This window comes from Anopheles arabiensis, chromosome 3, assembly GCF_016920715.1.
Source record: "Anopheles arabiensis isolate DONGOLA chromosome 3, AaraD3, whole genome shotgun sequence".
Taxonomy (NCBI): Eukaryota; Metazoa; Arthropoda; class Insecta; order Diptera; family Culicidae; genus Anopheles; species Anopheles arabiensis.
Window position 1 is genome coordinate 59,690,414 of NC_053518.1, and position 23,403 is coordinate 59,713,816.

The window sequence follows — 23,403 nt, forward strand, 5'->3', positions numbered from 1 at the left end:
TATCTATTCACACCCAACGGGCGAACGGGTAATCTAAAGCGCACCGTATGGCTCGATAGAGACGACACGTTCCGTTGCAAAGCCAGGCAAAGAAGGTTGTTTAGGGTTCTCACACTATCACGATAAGCGCTGAGCCATGATATGCCCTACACAATGGTTAGAATGAATGCAGATTGCGTTCATTGGACTGCACAAAGAAACTTATCAAAGATAGTGGAACTAGTGCAGAAAATGAGTATTGCGCTTACTGATGGTTGGGAAGATATTTCTGGGACATTGTAATATTGTTTAAACAATGTAGGTGGGTCGTGTAACTTAGTTGAATGATACTATGATCGTAGGTGAGAATATTGTATTGGGATGATTTGGGCTGAATGTTTACATAGCCTTCGTTCACTGTTGTGTTTTTCATACTTAAGATTACTATTGCTAATGGTTAATACAATTTTATAATGTTGGTTACTATATTTTTACTGCTTGATTTACATTTTGAGGGTTATAATATTATTATCGTATTCGATGAGGAATTTAAAATGATACTATTAGAGTTTTAACAATATCGAGATTCATTACATTATAGCTTATTTATATGCAATATTTATATGTAGCTATACTGTGATGGGATAATTTAAACGAGCGATCTTGTCAATTTTGTTATAATTCATATTGCATTTTTTACGAACAGGGTGAGAAAATACATACAAGTAACGTTTCGTGTAAGAATTGAGAAAAGACAGAAAAAAGATAAACATAAGCAATAAGAGCGAAACTGTGTAGGAGTTATAACAAGTGACATCAAGAGTAGGAACTGTAAGAAAGATTGAAGTGCATCGATCGAATAGAAAGTAAACGGCTGTAGAATACTTTACTTTTAGCATTCGATGTCTAAACGTTGGTAGAAATATGTTTAGATAAATGATAATAAAGTTGGAAAAAGAGTTAAAATAATTGAGAATGAATGAGGTAGAGGAAACGGGAAACATAGAATACACAAGTGTAAGAGAGAATTAAACGTGTAGGAGATAAACGAAACAACAAAAGAGTAACGCAAGAGGTACGAAATGAAAAACGGAAAAGATTGTTTCATTAAACTCACCATAATACCAGTACTGACTGCAATACCACGGCCACAGTACGTGTTGGGCACGATATCGCCAAAGCCAACACTTAGAAAGGTTATTGCGATTAACCACATGGCGTTCAATAGATTGGCATGCTCTTCATCGTGAAACCTGTAGACAAATTGTTTGACATCCAAATTATGCGCGGTTTTTTTCTGGTAGTGATGGTTTGAGGATTGTTTATTGTTTTTTAAAATTTATTATTTCTTTTTTTTTCTTTTGCAAAAGAGGGAGCAAGCAGTGGATTGATCTTGATGATACAGAGACAGAAAGGGAACGAGAGAGAGATAGAGTGACCGAGAGATAGAGAGAGAGAGAGAGAGAGAGAGAGAGAGAGAGAGAGAGAGAGAGAGAGAGAGAGAGAAGGATAGAGAGAATGGCAGAAATAGGGATGGAAAAAAGAAGATAGATAGTGATGGAGAAAAATACAGAGATAGAGGGGAGAATAAACACAGTAGAATGATTAAATTTGGTATGTGAATCGCTTCCTTCCGATTTGCGAGTGGGAGTGATAGGACAGAGCAAAGTGATTCAAGATTAGGGTGGCAAAAATTAATTGACAAATACGCAAATAGAAGGAGACTGGCATACGATTTTTTTATTTAAATAAATTGGAAAATATACAAATAGAAGATTAAAAGTAATAGAAGAGTAAATGTTCATCAGATAATCAGACAAGTTGAATTTTGAGCTACAAAACCAAACGTATCGAGCAATACATTAAGAGCAATGAATTGATGAATTGGTCCTGATAAAGTCTAAAATATACATTAATAAAACCGACGAACAAAACAAACATAATGCAAAGTAATTTGGAGCATCGTCGCGCCGTTTACAATGAGGGATATAAACGATCTTTTTGATGTGATTTCCATCGACGATTTCTCTGATCTCCTACGCGGTGATGGTTTATTAAATTTTGTTCGCAAAACATGTGTCTTACTCTTTACTTTCTATACGTTTTCTGCGACTTTGATGTGTGACAGCATTAGCTGTTTAAGCCAATATTGAGTAGCGCGCTATTAATACAGTAAATGAAATGACATCAACCAACCAACCAAGAAATCGAGGAATACAAATTATTTCTTGAATTATTATTTGCTTTTTTTTTGCTAGCGGGAATTCCAATACGTCGGTAATGCTTTTTACATCCAGTCACAATATTATCGTTTGACGTAATTAATTGTAAACTAGAGTAAAAAACGTATTAAATAAAATCATTACCATTATCCATCTTTAAACCCCATACATTTTCATAGGAAAAGATGTGACACACAGTATATAAACTAAAAACCTACGCAATGAAGTTTTAACGCGTAGACGTGTGTACAGTGTATGTACGTGTGTGTGTGTGTTGCGTGTGTAAATGCGATGGACAAACAAAATGGAATTTCAGGAAAGGTGATAACATCATTTGTATAACACAAAAAAGCATCACAAGTCAAATTGATTGATCTGATGGGAAATGAAAACCGAAATAATAACGAATGAAGCAAATATACACAACCTTAGTGAGACAAAGAAAAGCACAACAAACATATGACAACAAATAAAACAAACAAATAATAAAAAAGGGCAACGTTCCCTGTCTATACGGACAGCGCTGCACAGCAGCAGGTTCGTACAACATTGCAATTTTAGCACATCCTTGCACATGATCACGCCAAGATACACATTGTACACAGTAGCTATTGCTTGCCTTTCGTTACACCGAATGGGAATTTTTCGTGTGTGAGTGATGTTTTTCTTTAGTTGAAAAAGAAAACACACACACACACACAACCAACCCATTTACACTAGTGTATTCTTTAATTTTTGTCTGTGATTGTTCTCGCTCAATGTGGGGTTTGCTTTTATACTCTGCTACATAGTACAATGTATGTGTGTGGGTTTTTTGTATCTTTGCATTGTAAACTTTGGAGGCACATTAAACAGAATATCCATCTAGATGAAAACAGAAGCATGACAATGTCAACAAAAAGGCTGCCGAAAGCCTCTTGCGTGTACAGAGCGCATATTGACCAAGAGATGGAGCTACGCAGCACAACAACAACAGCAGCAGCAGCTTGGATGAGGACAACAGGAAGTGACACGGATGGCTTGAACAAAAAGCAAACGTGGGACAAGCAGAGGGAGCAGGTCACAGGAAAGCATAGGTTGAAATAAGGAGTTTGTTTTCTTTTTCGGAATTTTGCGGGGATGTGTGTGTTTGAGGTTTTTTGGTTTTTGTTTTGTTTTTTGTTTCTCATAATTATCACCATGTAAGTGAAATTTCTATACATGTAGTCACGATTCTGTCCGGACACAACACACATACACCAAAAGGAATAATATAGCAGATGGGTGTGGAACACAAAGACAAGCCAGGACATTTCGCGAAAGGTTGCGTTTAATTTTTAAAATGGCAGTAAACACCCTCCTTTTCAACCCTTTTATTATCGCACGTTACCGTGCACAGGTGATGCAATTAAGATGAGACTTTGTGGTCCCGGCTGTTACGGTGAGAGAAGTTTCTCTTGGCACAACAGAATATAATGTGCTATTGATTGTGATCGTACGTGCCGCTTTCGATGGCACAATGCGATTGAATTTTCATCACACAGCTGCCAGCTGTTAGTTAGTAGTAGTAGAAGAAGGTTGTTTAGTTAGAGAAACATAGGTTAGTGGTAGCACAGCAAACATCGAGATAAGGTTATTATTGTAGAGGTACCACGCCACACCACTTACTTTGACACCAGGTTTTGCAGTGCAAGATACCGTGAAAATTAAGTTTTTAGAGTGTGTTGTAACGTGTAGTGGCAATATTGCTTCATCGTGCAATTGGTTTTTGGTGGAAAGTGAGAGCAGCACAACGACAACAGGAAGAATACCGGCGAGCGCAACGAAACATTCTTAATACATCCAGAAGAAAGACTGTGTCGCACGCGTACCGAGCTTAGTGTCCGCGGTTGTGTGAGCTTTGTATGCAGTGTGTGTTGAATAGTAGCGGCATTGGACAGGTTTTAAGTAGCTGTTGCACTTAGAGCTGACTTGAGGAATAGTTTTTTGTTAGGAGCCCGAGAAGGAATGGTTCAGTCGTGATGTTGTTAGACTGTCTGCTGTGTCCTGTGTGCGTCAAAGTGTTTGAGTTGTAGTCAAATTTTACGCTTTTGAGGGTGTATATTTGTGTTTATGTACTTGTGGGAATGATATCCTGGTTGGAGCGTTCTCTACTTACCACCATTCCGCAGGTTAACGTGATGCCCCTTCCGCAGTACGTGTTCGGGACGATGTCTCCATAACCGACACAGAGAAACGTGATCGCGGTTAGCCACATCGAGTTCAACAAATTGGCATGTTCCTCGTCGTGAAACCTACACAACCATCCGCCCCATTTTGCCGAAGGGAATGATAGGGCGCGTTCGATATGGACGAGGATTTTTTATAGGCGTATCGTATCGTTGATGTATCGTTTCGTCCGGGGTTTTTTTCAATATTTGTGTGTAAAATTCAACACACATACCACCGCCAGGCGCCACAGGTGTGATGGATTCGTTTATGTGCGTGTATGTGCGTGTGGTTGGGTATGTTTGTGTTGGCAATATATGTGGTTTTGTTGCCAAAATTGCATGTCAGCCGCAAGAATCGAGATTTTTGAATAATGTTCGATACGGGAATACAAGTTTGTCGGTAGTCAAGTGATAGGTGATAATGTTGTGCATCATAAAGTAAGGTACACCATTTATCGGATAAAAGCACCAAACCAAGTATATAGTTTGTGTGTTGTGGGTGTAGTTTTTGTTGTTGTTGTATAAGTGTATCGTTTATCGATCACAGAACGTAACGATTCGTTGATATTGTGAACAAAAAGAGACATCGTTTGAAGAGTGTAGGGTAGAACATTTTTAGCAGGTGGTGGTTGTGGTTGTGGTGGTGGTTGGTGTTGTTTACACGATGAGGAAGATGTGATATATAGAAACAACGAGCAACGGAGGTTAGAATTGTAATATAACTCGGTTGAGTAGAGTTGTCTTATTTCGAAAAGAATTTGTTGAGGGGAACAAGGCCTTCGAATGAATATGTCGTAATATCTTAGAGATATTTATTGTAAAAATCATCGTTTGAGTGGTGAAACACACCATAATTTAAATATTACTTCCTACATAATATTCAGTGTTTCGGTTTGATATACCATCATAATGACTATTCATTTGATTTTATAATTTGATTTAGCTTAAACATATTCATTCGAACGGTGTACCCAACAGATTTACACACACACACACATAGAAAGGACAGGATGACAGATAGTAGTTACACTCAATGTTAGGCACATAGATGGAGATATCACACAAATTGATTACTGATTAAGCGAACAGAGACTATGAAATAAGAGACTTTTGTGTCGCCACAGCACGATCAACCGTGTGAATTTCCAGAAATTACACGGCCGATCGGTAAAAAGATAATACAGCTGAAACTAAACCACACTGACCTTTCAAATATTGTACATTAAATGGTACGAATAAACACATTGAAACATAGAAACAAATTAGAACAATTGGCTATACAATTGGTTTTATTCATTAGTAGAGCAACATGTCTCGAATTACGGTCTCTGATGCATACAGATAATGTGGATGAGCAAAAATAGATAGATCAAGAGAGAGAGAGTAAAGTATGTAATTATGACGATAGATTCAGAGCAAAGCTTTAGAAGTGATGGGACGAGAAGGAACGAAAGACAGAATAATGTATATAAAGTGAAACTAATGGAATGTATGGAAAAAGGTTGATATAAATATGCAAAAGATAACAGATATAATGAAGAAATGTTCAGTTTGAATGCAAATTATTTGTAAAGCCATTGATTATGTTAAAGTAGAAAAATATAATGAAATGAAACGTAGTAATTTAAAAAAAGACAGTGATAAATAGAATAAAACATTTGGAAATGAACGAGAAATATAATGACGTTTTCTTAATGTGTCTGCTGCTATTGTTTGTTTGTTTGTTTGTTTTTTTTATTACGGCCTGGCCGTATTAACCCCTTTCGAGGAAGGTGTCTGCTGCTAATTAATGCTGTTTTTATTTATAGCTAACTTAAAAAAAATCATATCAGTAAATACCGAAATATCCAAGATATATCCAAGCTTAGTAAATTATTTGAAACAAACTAATCAACTATAATGGGATACATATGAAAAATGCTGTAACAAGAAGTAAAATGTTGATACCTCAGAGAAAAAAAGTGTTTGAATGGACTTGAAAAATTGAATTAAAGAAACAAATTGCAAATGGAATACGGTTCTATTTGAAACGAAATTGTACGATGAGGTCTGTATCGTGTGTCTGCTGTTGTATGTAGGTGCTGGGTTGACATAATGTGAATAAGGCTTTCCAAAATGTATTTTGCAATGAACATCATTCTTAAGTTAGTAAATAATTTTCATGTTATATTTTTGAAGCGAATAGTGTGCTACCAGTACCTAATTTCGGTTCTACGAATAAGCTGCGAAGCGTTTTGTTCGTAAATACATAATGCACTATCAGCGAAACGAATGGTCGTTTTAATTTCCTATTTTCGTATGAATACAGTCCGGGTATCATACGGTGCTGTCATGTAAAGCATGTTTCAAATAAGCTTAGTGTAAACTATGTCTGTGTCTTAAAAAGCGTTTTAAAATTGTTTAACGCACACCCAGGCAGCGTACCCAGTAGTACAAACCTGTGTACTGATTGTGCTACAAACATTTTCCTAATACTTTTTTACCTAACTGATATATGTTTTTTTCAATTTAAAATTTAATTTAATTTCAATTTAATTTATTAATTTATACAGTTAGTTTTTAAGTACTTTGAGAATCATGTTCTGTCCTACGTATTGGGAGGACGTTCCATACGGGGCCTGAACCCATGACGAGTATGTTTCCAAATACAGCTATTCCCTGATAAACGCTATTAATGCGGTTATCGGGTATATCGAATATTAGCATATGTCAAATCTCGAGATTTTCAGAAAAATTATAGCAAATTTTCGTGTAATTTTGCTTGAATTGGTAGATTTTAGCTACTAAATTAGTTATTTGATCAGATGATTACAATTTGTACCTTTTAAAATGGTATTAATATTCAACCAAAAGGAAATTTACTTTACACTTGACAATTGATGTATCAAATCCGTACAATATGCTCAAAGAAATGTCATATTTAAAGTATCGCATACAACGGAATCGCATTTATCAAGTACATCGGGGAATGTAACCCAGTAATTAAGAGTGTAAACGTAGTCAAATACTTTTGCTACCATTATCTTTCTGTGATAAGATTGAGAGAAAAAAAATACTAACATAGATACAAATACAATAAATTGTCTAGAGCCAATCAGTTTGTCGCAGCTTGTTCATATTGAATTTGACGAAAAAAAAATTGGAAGAATTTTATGAGTTATTATGTTGTTCATAATAAATTCAATTCGACAGTAATTTTCCAAACGTTTATATGTATGACGCCTATACCTATCTTTAAAAGACTTATTTTACGAAATTATGAGGTATTGTAATATTGTTCTAAGTGAAAAAGAGAAATATTGTTAAGTTTGCTTTTTGACTAACAAAAGCAACCATTTTAAGATAGTTCGTCTTGGCCTTTCGTTTAGTCCAACATCTCGTTGGTTCACATTTTAGCTGTAAAAATATCACGTTAAGAAGTCTGACGATACTTCTGTACAATAAAAGCGAAGAGAAATAAAAAGGTACATATTTAGAAAAAAATATTACAATGGTCATGGATTTTTTTATTTACCGGTATGAAAAATTCCACATTCATGAAATAGTCTACCAAATTACCATTTTTGTACTGTGCATTGGGCTAGAGTTGTTAGAATTTTTAAATGCTGATGTTTCGTAAATATTTGAAGGAATGGATGGAAGCTGTGAGAAGCAAAAGAAAGCAAGTTGAGCGCGCAAATTTTATTCACAGGGCATTTTGGGCCTCCTTCTGTGGTGAAATGTGGTGACTAATTTCAGCGGTCAACAACATTAATAAACACTGATGTGGACGTAAGATGTTCATTTGCATAAAATGTTTCGCTTCAAAAAACGTAATGATGTTGTGCTTTTTCTGCGATAATTATACAAAAGTTTAGTTACGAATCCACAACCATGGAAGATAATTCACAATCCCGTATCTGCATTTATGCTAGAATGCTCAATGCTGGAGATTTGTTCGCAAATGTGAAAAGCGTTAATGATTTACATAATAGGTATTTTTTGAATTTCAATAAAATTAACATAAATTATTTATCCTTGAAAGATTTAAATGTATTTGAAAAAAAAAAACAACAAAAATTTTAAAGAATAATTGTTGAATGTTACTGCTGATTTCCGGTCCATGAATAAAAGATATGAATATGGTGAATAACATAATTTCAACACTGAAAACGGCTACCTAAAATAAGCCATACCTATAATAACTGATATTAAACGATATTAGTACCATATTGGCCAATGTTGGCAGCTTAAGTGGTCATTTATATAGCTCGAATGAATTTCATACCTTTTCTTACATTTATAGATGTTTTTTTGTGATATTTTGATGATGATGATGAGTCCCACCTCTTACCCCGACAATGGATTGAAAGGAAGAAATTTATCACTTGGATACTAAATTTACAATTTTGAAGATTATAAGATATTCGGCAAAATCAGGGAGCTATAGTCTCATTCATAAAAGGATATCAATACATGGTACAATAGGAATACCAAATTATACAGTACAAGATACAAGATATATCTCATTATTTGCAGGAACTTAGCTGAAGAGTATCCTCAAAGGTATGTTAGTAAAAGTTTGACAGTTAATGGTCTAAAACTGGTCAAGGTGCCGCAAAGGTGAAAAATTGGTGAAAATATAAGATGTCCAACTTAAGGTGGTCGCCTCTGTATGATCTAGCATGCGTTCCGGTAAGAAAATCGATTGCTTCCTGGTGGACAACCCAGATTCTAATCCTGGTTATATTTCGCAAAATGCCCAATTATGATTCACTTTTGCCTCTGTTTCAGTCTTTTTCTCCAATTTCCATGCGCAATCCATTCGAGGTTGTTGTTTGATCTGTTTAGATTTTGGTTTTTGCTTCAACGGAGTTCTTTCGCCTCTTTATGAGAAAATCCATTCGAGGTGTGGAACCATGTCGGACATGTTGAATGGCCCGCTTCCACTTTCCATTTGTATATTTAAGCTTTGCGATTTCTTTGCACAATATTTACATGTAGTCAATCTTTGCCAATGTGACCAAATCACTAAAACTAAAACACAATATCTATGTTCTATATCAGTTTGATAATCACTGCTTTTCTATAACACATTTGTTGACGATTCTCGTTTGACAAAACATATTTGTCGTTTTCGTCTAACGCATCATGGATGCATCGCTATGTCGTGGTTGAGAGTGCGAAAATTCAAAAATTTCCAAGTAATTCGCATCTAACAACAACTCACTAACTAACGTGAGACAGTTGGAAATGAGACACATTTTGTATTTTTATGTACAGGAATAGTTAATTTATTTAACTAGTTATTTATGGCCGGTCTGGTGTTACAGTCATCAACTCGTTCGACTTAACAACATGCCCGTCATGGGTTCAAGCACCGAATGCACCGTGTCTCTATACGTAGGACTATATCCGGCTGTGGTAACAATAAGTCACTGAAAACCAAGCTCACTTCACTAGTGGGTGCAGGCAGGCCTTCACCGACAGCGGTTGTTGTGCCAAAGAAGAAGACGAAGTTAATTTATCCAGGTTACTGCATTAGATAATTGCAGGAGTATTTAATAATTATAGGATGCGTGCAAACGATGTTTGAAAAGACAACGTAAATTTTTGGTGACTTTTAACTCCAAGGGACACATTAAGCGAAACTGAATCAGAACCCTTGTTCATACAAAACTCGTACTGGTGTTATAACTGATTCCAATCCCATGTAGGAGCTAGAATTAGTCATGAACGTACACTGGCCCTGGAACTGATTCTGATTCTATACGTGCCTATTGATTTTTTTTTTCATGATTGTGGGAAAATAGTTTAACGATAATAAACGTAATAAACTTTTCTTTTCAAAAATCTTTTTTTTTCACAGACCATTTCTGTAAACGCCACAAGAGGTCCGCGGACCACAGGTTGGAGAATCTGCTCTAACTGATACTAACACCATACCGGTCGTGGAATTGATCCCGATCCCATACCGGATTTGGAATTGATCTTGGATTTGGATTGATCCTGTAGCGGTCCCCAAACTGCTCAAAAATCCGTACTGGCTCTGTAATTGATGCCGAACTCAAACCAGAAGTTATACTGAATCTATACTATTTCTTTTTTTCATCCATACTATCGTCAACTCGGACTACTTAACAACATGCCCGTGCTGGATTCAAGTAAGAATTGACTAATAGGCTGCATGACCCGTTACCCCTAAATAAAGTTTATTTTTAGCAACTTGCACTTTTTTGTAGAAATGCCTTTGCCTCGACAAATATGGAAACATCTGAAAAAACCACGGAAAATCGTTAATCTATTAAATTCTGACATTATCCATAGTTGAATTAAATAGATTTCCTTTTTATATTATTACAGCTGATCAATATCGTTGAGTTGAGCTCTTGAAGCTCATGCAATTTCAAACCAATCATTTCTGTCAATTGGCAACGAAAAATACGATTAAATTGATAACTCTATAGCAAACGCATTTCGCATGGCGTTTTTTCACCAGAAACTAGTTGTTTTTTCTTGAAATATTTGCAAACGTGTTTTGCAGTACAAAACAGCTCATAGAAACCAAATAATGGATGTAGAATTTATAACAGATTGTTGTTCACTTAAGTAAAGTTGAGGTTTGAAATTGTTGAGTTGAGGAGTTAAAATAGAACATATTTCAATACCTAAAACTGATCAAATTGCCTATGAATGTGTCACTCATAATATTGATTGCTCCATATTCAGACCTTAACTATTAATATTCTTTTTTTATCATATCACTATTTACAAATTTAAATTAATTTGTTTAAGTTTATAGTTTATTATCATATTTACAAAAAAAATCATACTCTTAATCTGTTTTTTCTTCTTATTGGATTAACTGACCTATGGAGGCTGTCAAAACAACACAAGGCAGTTCTGGCTACTGATAAATGTTCTGGATTGGAATTGAAAATATCCTACTTTATTAGAATGAGTTCGTCTATATATATAATGTTATTGTATGTCTAATCTAACAACAGTGTAATCTTGAATTTCCATTACCATCAATATTCGTAATTCCTTTACCATGCGTCTCCATTCAGCACTAGGCGTCTCCATTTCTTTTACACATGTACATTAGTTATACATTAGTTACAATTCTTGGGCCGGTCTGGTGGTACCGTCATCAACTCGAACGACTTAACAACATGCCCGTCATGGGTTCAAGCCCGGAAAAGACCATGCCCCCATGCGTAGGACTGACTATCCGGCTGTGGTAACAATAAGTCACTGAAAGCCAAGCTCACTTCACTAGAGGGTACAGGCAGGCCTTGACCGACAGTAGTTGTTGTGCCAAAGGAGAAGAAGAAGATTTACAATTCTTATTATTATAAAAAAAATCAATTACACATTAAATTTAACTTCATTTCAAGTTGTACAGCATACCTATAATGGTTATTTCAATATAACAAAAATCACGATAACTTGCTTTTAATTTATATTAAACTAAGGTTTTTGGTATATTGTATGTAGAAAATTGTGTATAAAATCTGACTCATACCAAATTTCAAAGTGCTGTCACGATTTTAAGCTATATATTCGAGCATTGAGGAAGTTCGGAGGTAAGATCAAAAAAAAAAAACTAGAAATAAAATTTTAACTCCGATGCTTTCTTACCGTTGTTAATAAATGTTACTTTCATATCACATAAATCACGACACAAAGAAACGATATGCATATTTTCTATAATTGCAATGAACGGGTTTCAATTAAATTACAAACATATTTTAGTACACTGAATAAGTTTTTTTGTTGTATTGAAACAGAATGCAGCTGACCTTATTGTAACGGTGACGGTAGGGTTGTGTAGACATGATTTAGCACTAGCAGTAAGTTTTACGCTCGGGTCCTATCTAGTAGCTGTCAAGGGGAAAATCGCACAAAGTATTGATTTCTTGTTCTCGTTTTTTTACTCTGACATTAACGAAGATTGACTGTTGTAAGAAAATGGCAGTTTGGTAAAATGTTGCAGCTGCTGCAGGCAAAATAGAGGAACAAATTGCATCTCACAGTATTGCTAGCTGCCGATGGTGAAGATGGATGGTGATGGATTAGAGTAGTTTGCAAAGTGTTGTGAACATGTGATGTTAAAAATTGTATCGGGTCATCTTATAAATGTCAATGCATTAATGCAGTGAAACGTTGATAATAACGTTAATATTTTTAAAATCTATAAAATTCAGTTCACGAGCATAACATGAATAGTATTGAAAATATAAAAAATAGCTTTCTAATCACGATATAGAGAGGTGTTCATGAATTACTCATTTTTTTAAAAGATTTCAAACCAGGATTTTTTAGATTGTATTAAAAAATCACTGGACTTAGTCAAATAGCTATGACATATTATGCTGTAATAACAACGTAAGCTTTAGCATACATGTTTTACAAATATAATACTCATTCATTAATTTAAAAAGACTTAACACCTCAGGAAGCACTGAGATACTCAATTAATGAGTGAAGTGCGAACTTGTCTGTAGTGGTTGAATATAATTATATTTGACGCATCATACTATACAGGGCCTGCAAATGGCTATTGGTATGAGGCGCTTTTGATAACACCAACTGCACAAAAGCATCTGCATGTGCAATTCTTGAAGAAAAAAGAGAATGTCGGGCTCTTGAAAAGTGTTGAAAGAAACAAAGGATGAACACATAGAAAAAATATCTCATATGCATGCGCTAAAATGGTGTCAAGAAGGCCAGTCTGGCACGGAGTTGTCTCTGCTACAGCTGCTATTTGTGTTCATGAAGTGGATGGTCGTATAATGATGCATTAAATCCTTACCGAGCATCTACGTGGGTGCTACCATAGGAGGGCCTATCCGTTGCTCAGTTGGTTGGTTTTGTTCTGAAAAGTTGTTACCATGCGTATAGGGCTTTTCAGAAACAGCATCATTGAATATGAGCCAAGTGAAGCTGTGACAGTACGTTCGTAGAAAAGTCTACCAGCGAATGTCATTATATTCCAAAGTTTGAGTTTCTATGTTTAAAGCTCGGGGAGCGATTTTTTGGAGGAAAAGGTTTTGAAACATGGGTAGGCGATGTGCGGTTAAGTAGATCTGTTTGCCAGACTGGACAATGGTCCTTCGGTAATGTTATTGTTGTGCCAATTGGATCGAAAAGCGAAAAACCAACCAAGGACGAATAGTGGGTTGCTTACTGAGCGATGAGCGATGATGGTCGGAAATGTATAGTCGTTTTTATGCAACATTACACCAATTATGATAACCATTTCACACAAATTGCTGACCCCCGAAGGGCCTGTTTTTGTCTGTTGGCTGTTCTGCTGAATAATGCAGTACAATGCAATTATTGACCATGTGCATCCAGCAGCAATGTTTTGTTTCTGTCAGCTGGTGCAATAAATGTGAGAATCGCGATAACGGTGGGACATTAGTTTATTTAATGCCATTTTGCCAGCTCGATAGCAACCGCGCGATGTGCCCGGTGTAACGATAGAAATATTCAGATTGTGATTGGATTTAAACATGGTATTTTAGATAACCTTACCAATGCATTGAAATGGTAAACATGGAAATATTGTTCTTAGCTGGGGCAAACATATTTCAATTCGAGTTCATCATGAAAAATGGAAAAATGAAGTGAATTTAAGAATCACAAATTTTTGTTTGTGCTGTATGTTTTGTATATTAAATACATTCCAGGTTTAGTGTGAATTAGTTGCGTTGAATGTTTTAAAATTGTTTTGTCTCCGAGCACTGATTTAGTAGATGACATAATTTTATTGATTTTTTGGTTGGTTGGTAGGTCGGTTAAAAACAATGTGAAGTTTTACTTCACATGGTATTTTGGTGTTTTGCCCGGTTTTGAAAATTTACTCATTAGTATTTCTTATTAAACACAAAGTTTCCTAAAATATGGAAGAGGTTTGTTTGAAATAATGTCAAACAGTTTCTTCTTTATAATAAAAAAAAACTTTAATTTTGGGAAATTTGTTAAGAATCGAAGGAACTATGCCATTGGAACTGACATAATTAGTCTAGTTATCGTAAAGCAGTTGGTCTTACTTGATTATAATTTCATTATTGAAACATTGTTGATGGATAAGAATGCAAGCGGATTAACAATTATGTGATGAGTAATTACATTGTAGTGCCATGTTTTTTTTATTGCAATATCAGATGAATAAATCTGATATTAAAAGATAGAAAGAAAAATATGGAAGAAAACTATACACAGAAAACCTTCTCAAGTGTTTTTGACAAAGTTAAGGCGAAGAATATTCTAAACTCAGAAACAGAGCATATGAAGCGAATAAAATGGAACGAACACATGCGACAAAAGATGTATGCATATTTAGCCCATTTAATGTAGAGTTGAAACAAAAAAAAACGCGCAGCATGTAGTGAGAATATGTATATTTCTTGGTGTAGGTATTGAAAAATTAAAATGTTAAATTAGATAGACATAATTTAAGCGGTAACATACAAGCAGGAAATGTTATTCACTGAAAAGCTGTAGATAATTGTTTTGTGTTTTTAAGAAATAAAAACAGAAACTGGATAGCTTATAACTGATTCTAATATTTTACTTAGCAGCTATTAACACAACATCAATATATTATGTACAATAATTTAGTTCTACAGTTTAATATACGTTTGTAATGGAAATGTTTGTATCAAGTTGCTGAAAGCATAAATGTAATAGCGACCTTGAAGCATAACCAAAATAGAGCATATTGTGTATATTTGTGAAATTGAGCACTTGTTATTAGATGCAATAGGATATCTATTTGTATATTGTAGTGTAATGTTGCAAAATGGAACATATAACAGAGAACGACAAGTACATCAAGTAGAAACACGACAAGATTGGATCTGGTGATGCTGTATGTAACAATTAAATAACTTGTCAATTGAAATAAAAAAAAATCTGTCTAACCATTTTGAAGTGAAAATGTATTACAGAACACATAACGCCAATCGAGAAAGAAAATGCGAGTTTTAATGACATCGAGTTTGAGCACAGATAGAGACAGTATGGATGGCGTGAATGTGATAGAAGAAGAAGATGACATGAACGCACAGAAGGAGCGAGTACGCGACTTTTGAAAGGAGATAGAGATAAAGGTATTGCGTAGAGCGCGAAAAGGATTATAAAGAGACAGAGAGAGAGAGAGAGGGAGAGGGTGAGTGAGCGAGATAGAGAGCGAGAGAGACAGAGAGTAGAGGAAATAACGAGACAGTGTGATGGAAAATAGCAAAAAATGTGATAGCTACCTTTCGCATTGCCGAAGTGTCCACGATGCGATTATCCACAGTGAAACCATGAACACTAGTAAAACCGTCCCAGGGCATATTGTCATTAGTGTTTTCAGCACAAATCTGCAAAAACGGAAACGGAAATTTCAATATATATCAACATACTTCCGAGAGCGGGGGACAGAGTCATGACATGAGCATGCCATGTTGTCTGTGTGTGTATGTGTGTGTCAAGCAATTTTGCAAAGTACGTACCGAGTGTTGAAATTGATTCGATTTAGCGCACCTATACTACGTGACGAGGCATCGGTAAATAGTTTCGAATGTAACAGCATCACACGACATATCAGGTACAAACGAAGGAACATTGGCAAAGATAACGCGACGTCGTACGGAACTAGTTCACCTCCGATGGCTTTGTTCTTATTAGCTAATTTGGTAGTCCATAGAAAATAATATTGACCTGGAATGGGATGTACTGCGCAGATTAGTAATTCTAAAGATATTTGGCTCATTCGCTGCCAGGTCATCGCTATTCGCCAGTCATCTGCACAGTTGTCTATCATAAAAAGCTAAAACAAGAATAAAAATGGAAAAAAGTTTAAATGTTGTATTTGAAGAAATACAGAGTCTATCTTGAAGCAGAAGAAGTTATTGATAAGATTGAACGTAAACCATTTATACCCCGGTATAACATTTATATATTTTCTTCTTCTTTGACACAACAACCACTGTCGGTCAAGGCCTGACTGTACCCACTAGTGAAGTGGGTTTGACTTTCAGTGACTTTTTGTTACCATAGCAGGATTGTCAGTCCTACGGTCTATTCGGGACTTGAACCCATGACGGGCATGTTGTTACGTCGTACGAGTTGACGACTGTACCACCAGACTGGCCATTAAATTTATATATACAGGGGCGGATTAAGCACTAAGCAAACTAAGTGGCTGCGTGGGACCCCGAGGACTCAAGGGGCTACAAAATAATGGGACTACCCCTCACTCACAAGTAAGTTTCCTTCACATTACTAGCTCTAGTTTATAATTATTCATACACCTTCTTCTTAAACACAGAAATGCCTATATTCATGAGACCGCTCAGGTCCTTCACTCATTAACACGAGTGTATATAGCTACTGTATATAGATCAACTATTAAATGGTATAAAACTATAAAAAAGTAATCCACAAAACCAAACTAAACGATAACATTTCTGAATTTTTTTGAACTATTGTTTGCGTGTTTTCATTGTAAAAAATAAACATTTAAGTTTAGTTGGAAAAAATAATATTCACTAGTTTTCTCAAAACAATTTAATGATTTAATTGTAATGATTTATCATGTTTGATTGTGACTCTGTGGCAGGATGTATTTAGTTTATCATGTATACAGATGGATGTCTCACAAAAACAACTCAAAATGTTGTTTTTGGAGAAGTACTTAATTTAATTTTAATTGATATAATTTTGTTCATGTCTGTCTTATTTCCACCATTGCATTACAAACAGTCAACCCATATTATCATCTCTAAAAAGTTTTAATTGGTTTGGTATTGGTTATAAAAAATAAACAAACCATGAATTAAGATACAATATATTTTGTTTTGTGTGACGTCATAACATGACTCATATTGCTCCTAAATTCCAACAAAATTAATTGCCCTAACAGCAGTAACGCGGAGTCTTCTATCTCATCTGCTGATGTCTCATGCGATATGGTTAAAAAATAATAAAAACTTTAGCATGAGAGAAATAACATAAGTTATGAAAACATAATGATCTCCAACTACTAGTTTCTGTTGAGGCCATATAAGCAAACAAAAATCATTCCGTTTGTTAATCCTTGGCAGTATGCCAATTGTCATTGCCGGTAACTTCTCTCATTTAAAATTGCATGGATAAGCAGATGGGCCCGAGCAGCACGGGTTGGAACAGAGGTGTAAGTTTTGAAATTTCATTTAGTCAGTTTTATAGAGTCGTCGTTTAGTATTTGCCTAGGCAAGATGATTGTGGTCGATGCACTATGCAGTTGCAACCAAAGCGGTCTGGTTGTGAAGGTGTGCCTGTACGGGTGAGTTTGTCGAACCCGTACCCTGCGTGCGAATTTTGCACAGTATGCTCTAAACAGAACTAATAAATTTTCCAGATTTATTTACGAGCACAGGTTGATGGTCAGCTGGTTGTTGGGTTTAGTTAGTGTTAACTGCAATAACCGCAGTCACCCTGACAGGACGTTGCGGTACAGCAGCTGCACAAAAGTTAGGGACTGCTAAACAAATCAGTGCCGAGGAGACATTTTAATAACGTAGAACTACACACAAGGCTAAGATTTACGGTCTTTTGTCTGGTGCATGACATAAACAGGGTGTGAATATATCGAACCTTGCAACAACAATGGATGTTACGTTCAAATTTTTCTATTTAAACTGTTGATCTTTCATGCTACAGCTCTATCCCACTCACCTGAACTTCCAAGGCGTGGTAGGCTACGATGAGCCCTAGTAAAATCACAGTCGATACGGATATTAACGTTTTTAAAGCGGTTGAATAAAAAGATGCCTGTAACGAGGAAAAAATGAAAACAATGAACCAATAACACTTCCTTCTCAGTTTCATCAGTAATATGTTTTAAAAGCAGGTCATAATGTTCCTGCTATAATTGTGTGTGTGTGTGTGTGTGTGTGTGTGTGTGTGTGTGTGTGTGTGTGTGTGTGTGTGTGTGTGTGTGTGTGTGTGTGTGTGTGTGTGTGTGTGTGTGTGTGTGTGTGTGTGTGCGTGTGTGTGTGTGTGTGCGTGTGCGTGCGTGTGTGTGTGTGTGTGTGTGTGTGTGTGTGTGTGTGTGTGTGTGTGTGTGTGTGTGTGTGTGTGTGTGTGTGTGTGTGTGTGTGTGTGTGTGTGTGTGTGTGTGTGTGTGTGTGTGTGTGTGTGTGTGTGTGTGTGTTCCTGTTTTTTTTTGAAAGTTGGCGCGAACGAAATAAAAGAAGAAGATTTATTATTTCACCAAAGAAACCTGATAGATTTGGGATATTGAGGATATGATTGGCCATAATGTGATTATGTGAATCTGTGGAGTGACATAACATAATTAGCTCGAAAAATCATTAAGATTGATTGAGCAATTAATGGGATGATTCGTCACAACGAATACATGGCACAGAATTAGGTCAGCTTTCGTTTAGGCGGCGCTTCGTGATGCGATGTGAAGCTAATTGAATACACGTGTTTGCAATACGCCGGTAGGATGTACAATTTTAGCATGTTTTTATATTGCTCTAGGAGCGCTAGAGTATGAGGTTTGTTTCAATGTTTCGCTTAAAAAGCAGATTTTACATTGTGTTGTTGAAACGGTGCTGATTTTTCTGAGACTCTTCCAACCTGCCAAAACCGGGAAGCGGTTGAACTACTGGACATGTAAGTAAAGTAACATTTTTAATGAATACGATGAATTCAATATGACCACGGTTTCATTAAAAGCTTTTCTACGTGGATAAAATCTGTAGTAATACGATAGCTGAAACATGATTTTATGACGTGTAAGCAGCTATGCCCGGAATCTTGTATAAAAGGATTGAAAAGTCTAAAACCAATTAAAATTCTATAATACTGTAACAAGTGAAATAAATTCATTAAACCGCATTATGCATTATAAAATCAAACAATTGCCTCTAGCATTGCATTGCATTGCATTCCAAGCTATTCTATAAAGGGGTTGGGTTTAACTAATGTTATGCAAATTCCATTTTAAAATTCCAAAATAGGAATGAATTTGATTTACTATTTTTTAGTGGTACAGTGGTACAGTACATTTTTTAGTAGGTGCCATTGATTGGAAAAGCATATTAAAAGCAATAATGTGAATGCGGTGCCCTAAAATCATGTGATTATGTAGAAAAGTATGTCAGGCATAAACTTTTTTTTCAGTGGTAAAGGGTGTTATAGCAGATTGTATAGGGCACTGTCCTTGATATTTGTTTCATTGCCAAATGGGTAAATATTCTGGTTTTCAATGTTTTTCTTTATTATTCAAATTAACCCATATAAATTAACACACATATACATACATAAACACATACCGATGTACTGCGACAAACTATGAGTGCTAGTATTTCCATCTTATGGCATCCGGTTACATATCACCAGGTTCCCTTAGATATGATTATTTATTATGACGTCGGTTGAGTGATAGCTTTTCAAATTGTTATGCTTCCGAATACGATTATAATCTATTATTACCGATGTTAGCAAAAGTATAGCTGTATTTATACTTCCCCGAGAGTGTAGTTGTATACTGTTAGTACTGTTGTGGTACTCAGCTAGCACCACAACTTATAGCCATTTTTAGTGTTTCGTATAGCTCTAAAACATTCTGGTTGAATTGAAGGAGGTTGAAGCGAGAAATTTAAATTTCACATGATGAATGTAGATTATTATGATATGCATGAGGGCCGGATATTTGCTCTTTTCCAAAGTTTCCCAAACCCCATACCAAACCGACGGACATTGCAGCCTAACTGTCTGCTCCGCTGCCGCATCAGTATCCCCTCCCCCATGAATGCAAACATCTGGACGGATGTTTATTATTGTTACTGTAGATGGTTCGGTTAGAGTCGGAGTTAGGATAAACGCGCTTCATTAAGCCGTTCTGGGTGCGATCCGGTAACCGGTCTAAACATCATCGTCTACGTGTGACCGGCCGTGTATGCGTATGTTTACAGTTCATCGGTGCGTTAGCAATTATGTGTGTACGAAATAGCTCTTTGCTAATTACTAGACGTTTATAAATAATGTCTGTGCATAGACGCTCAAGATTCAAGACGCTCAGGAAGCTGAGATTTTGGTGGGAAGAAAGCGACATCAAAAGGTTACGCTGATAACCGGATTTGATGACTAAAACACATCACGACCCTTGGTGATGTAACAGCAAAATCGCTTGAATACCATTGATTTAACGTTGCGAGCTGTGTGTGTCGTCCGGTTGTGGTTAACGTGCGTGTTGAAGTGTCCAAGATCTATTTCCGGAAAACCACAAGCAAACGTCAGCCACTAAGCTGCTCGAAAACTTCCGTCGCAATGAAGGCGTCAGCTATTTGCAAGGGCCTCGAGCCATCCATTACACAAAGTAGCAACAGCAATCGTGTCCGGGGAGAAAGACAGAAAGAGTAATTGAAATTTCAATACTTCCTTCCTTGCATTTTGCTCTCGCGCGAGCGTTCCTTCACGTTCACGTGCACTCTGGGCACTTGCTGCGGTGGTTTGTTCGAAAATCGGTTGGAAACGTTTAGAGCATGTGCTAAACGCTACATTTTCCGTGCATTCACTCCTGGGATCGTTACGGTATCGCGTTTGGTTGCTTTGCCACTGGGAGCTTAACGTAAATAAATTTCCTTTTGCATATTTTATTCCACCACATTCGATAGGTTGATGGTCGATGCACATACATAGTGCAATTGTGCCGGCCTCGTGTGCGCTGGTCGAAAGGATAGCACTGCATTTATCACAACCATTTATTCTATTATCATATTTCTAGCCCACTCCTCGTTGACCTACTTATCCATACTGCATTACATTATGCTACACTGGTTATCCACAAGAACGAGGAAAACAGTGGTCGGGTGTATTTATTATTCCCTGTGCCGAAGGCACAATCACTTCTGCAATAGCGGGTGAACAGTTTGAGGACTAATCTATTGTATCATTATTCTATCATTCTTTTTGCTGTTCGCGGATTTATACCAACCAGAATGCTCATCCTGCTCATTTGGATCTGTTAAGATGAAGCACATTTAAATTATTTCATGGTATGCGTTTTCACACGATAAAAAGGGTAATTTGATAAAGGTAGGGAAAGAAAATGGGAAAAATGATGTTATTTGATAAAGTAGTTTGAGAGGAAAGCTCATTTGTCAGCTAAAGCGGAAATTTTATTGAATGTTTATGCAATTTGCTGTTGCAGAAACAACACTGTCCTTGATAAATATATAAATAATGTTCTAAATGGAACCAAGAAAGTGTAAAATCTATGTTAATAATGAAGTGGATGCAATAATAACCACCTTAAATTACTTTGACAACATGGTTGCCTAAGATCAAAATGATAAATTTGTGCTTAATTGTTTGATTTTTTGAAGGACACATGTGAAGTAACACTTTTAGTGTGCAAAATATCGATTGCAGTCATTTTAATTTTACGTTTCAACTGGAGATTGGTAATGCAAAAGGATGTTGTTATTTGTTAAGTTATCAACACATTTTATAGGATGTGCGGTAACTTAACTGATCGATTTTATTTACAATCGAAGTTTGGGCAGACCGTTGCAATCAAAACAAATAATTGTTTTGCCAAATGTCTTTTTATAGCTATATTCATGTTTCATCTTTGAGCTATAAAATAAAAGTTTTAATAGTGCTTTGATAACTCTGAAATACCTCACAAAAGCTATAAAGATGACTTGGGTAGCAAATTTTCATGATACATGCAGTATTTTAATGGTTTTTGCATTCGAGGATGTCCAAAGACTTCATGCTCCTCCCTTTTGCCGGGAATGTAGTTGCCGAGGCTGTTTTACAGTTTTATGAGTTTGTCAGCTGATGCACAGACACAGCTGCTCTAAAATTTTATTAGTTATTGAATAAATGGTTTGGTAACCATTTTATTCGTGCAGTGGTTATAGAGGAGCTAGAACTAGACAAATAATTTAGGTGCATGTCAATCAACCTTTAGCCCACGCTAACATCTGCATTAAGAGCAATAAAACATAATGCAAGATTTGCTACTAATGTGCTAAAGCACAATTTTATGAGCGATACGTGCTTCGAAAATAAAAACGACAATCATTGTGCACCGTTGAACGCTGGTATAGCCTAGGTAGGTGGCGATTTTTTTCTTCCTGAAAAATAAATAAAAAAGGCTATAAACAAAAATGATGTTAAGTGAACCGCATGACAATGAAAAATTAGTTTCCTCTCCAAACATAGTTTTTTTCTAACAACATAGAGCGGGAAACTGTGAGCAAAAATGATATACTATAGACTGCAGCGCATGAAAGGGTTACCCATTATGTGTGGTAGATTTATTGCAAAAACTTTGTGTAAGTGATTTTTTGCAAGACTTTCATGTGATCAAATTGGAATTGGACACGGAAGCTTGTGTGTAGCTTCAGGACATTCAAACACCAAGTTTCACTGTATCTTTTCAGCACATTCTTTTCAGGTGGGTTAAAGATTTCTGCACCAAATAGATCTATTTGCGGCAGATTTTTAAACTTTTTCTGGCGTTAATAATTTTTGTATGAAATTAAAAATAACTTCAGCTTGTTTGTTAGGCACTTTTGTGACTGGTGTTAAATGAACTTCAGATGTGATGGAATGTTTATGAATCAATAGATAATTTGTGAAAAAGGCTCCTACGTATAATTAGTTGCGAAATAATTCTTTTCAGATCATCTGAAGTAATATTCTATACTCAACATTGATTGACGTGTTAAAATAGTGTAACAAAATCGTACTATTTCACACAAATTTAAACAACAATTGTAGGAAAAGACATAAGTACGTCAAATGGTAGCTGTAGGAATGGTTAGGCAGAAACTTTGAAACCTTAGAGCCTTGTAGTTTATTCTTCTTCTTCTTATTTGTCACAACAGCAGTTGTCGGTCAAGGCCTGTCTTTATCACTAATGGGCTTGGATCTCAGTGACTTATTGATTTACTCATAGCAGGATAGTCAGTCCTACATATGGGGGCACGGTACATTTGGCGTTTGAACTCATGACGGGCATGTTT

The 23,403-nt window shown here is 36.0% G+C and overlaps 1 protein-coding gene across 19 annotated transcripts in view; it reads right to left on the reverse strand.

Annotated features, from left to right (window-relative positions):
- LOC120905248 (small conductance calcium-activated potassium channel protein) overlaps window positions 1–23,403 on the reverse strand; it is a 134,800-nt gene that overhangs the window by 18,286 nt on the left and 93,111 nt on the right. For 16 of the 19 annotated variants that reach the window (XR_005739886.1, XM_040316141.1, XM_040316149.1 and 13 more), the window contains 4 exons: window positions 18,086–18,181; window positions 15,880–16,196; window positions 15,643–15,747; window positions 1,097–1,232 (listed from right to left, as the gene is read on the reverse strand). Coding sequence is in view for 18 of the 19 variants with exons in the window: in XM_040316141.1 (XP_040172075.1) it covers window positions 1,097–1,232; window positions 15,643–15,747; window positions 15,880–16,196; window positions 18,086–18,181 (654 nt within the window). In the remaining variant the exon portion in view is untranslated. Of the gene's footprint in view, window positions 1–1,096; window positions 1,233–4,338; window positions 4,475–15,642; window positions 15,748–15,879; window positions 16,197–18,085; window positions 18,182–23,403 lie in introns of all 19 variants that reach the window. The other 3 variants (XM_040316150.1, XM_040316145.1, XM_040316142.1) reach the window with 1 other exon arrangement.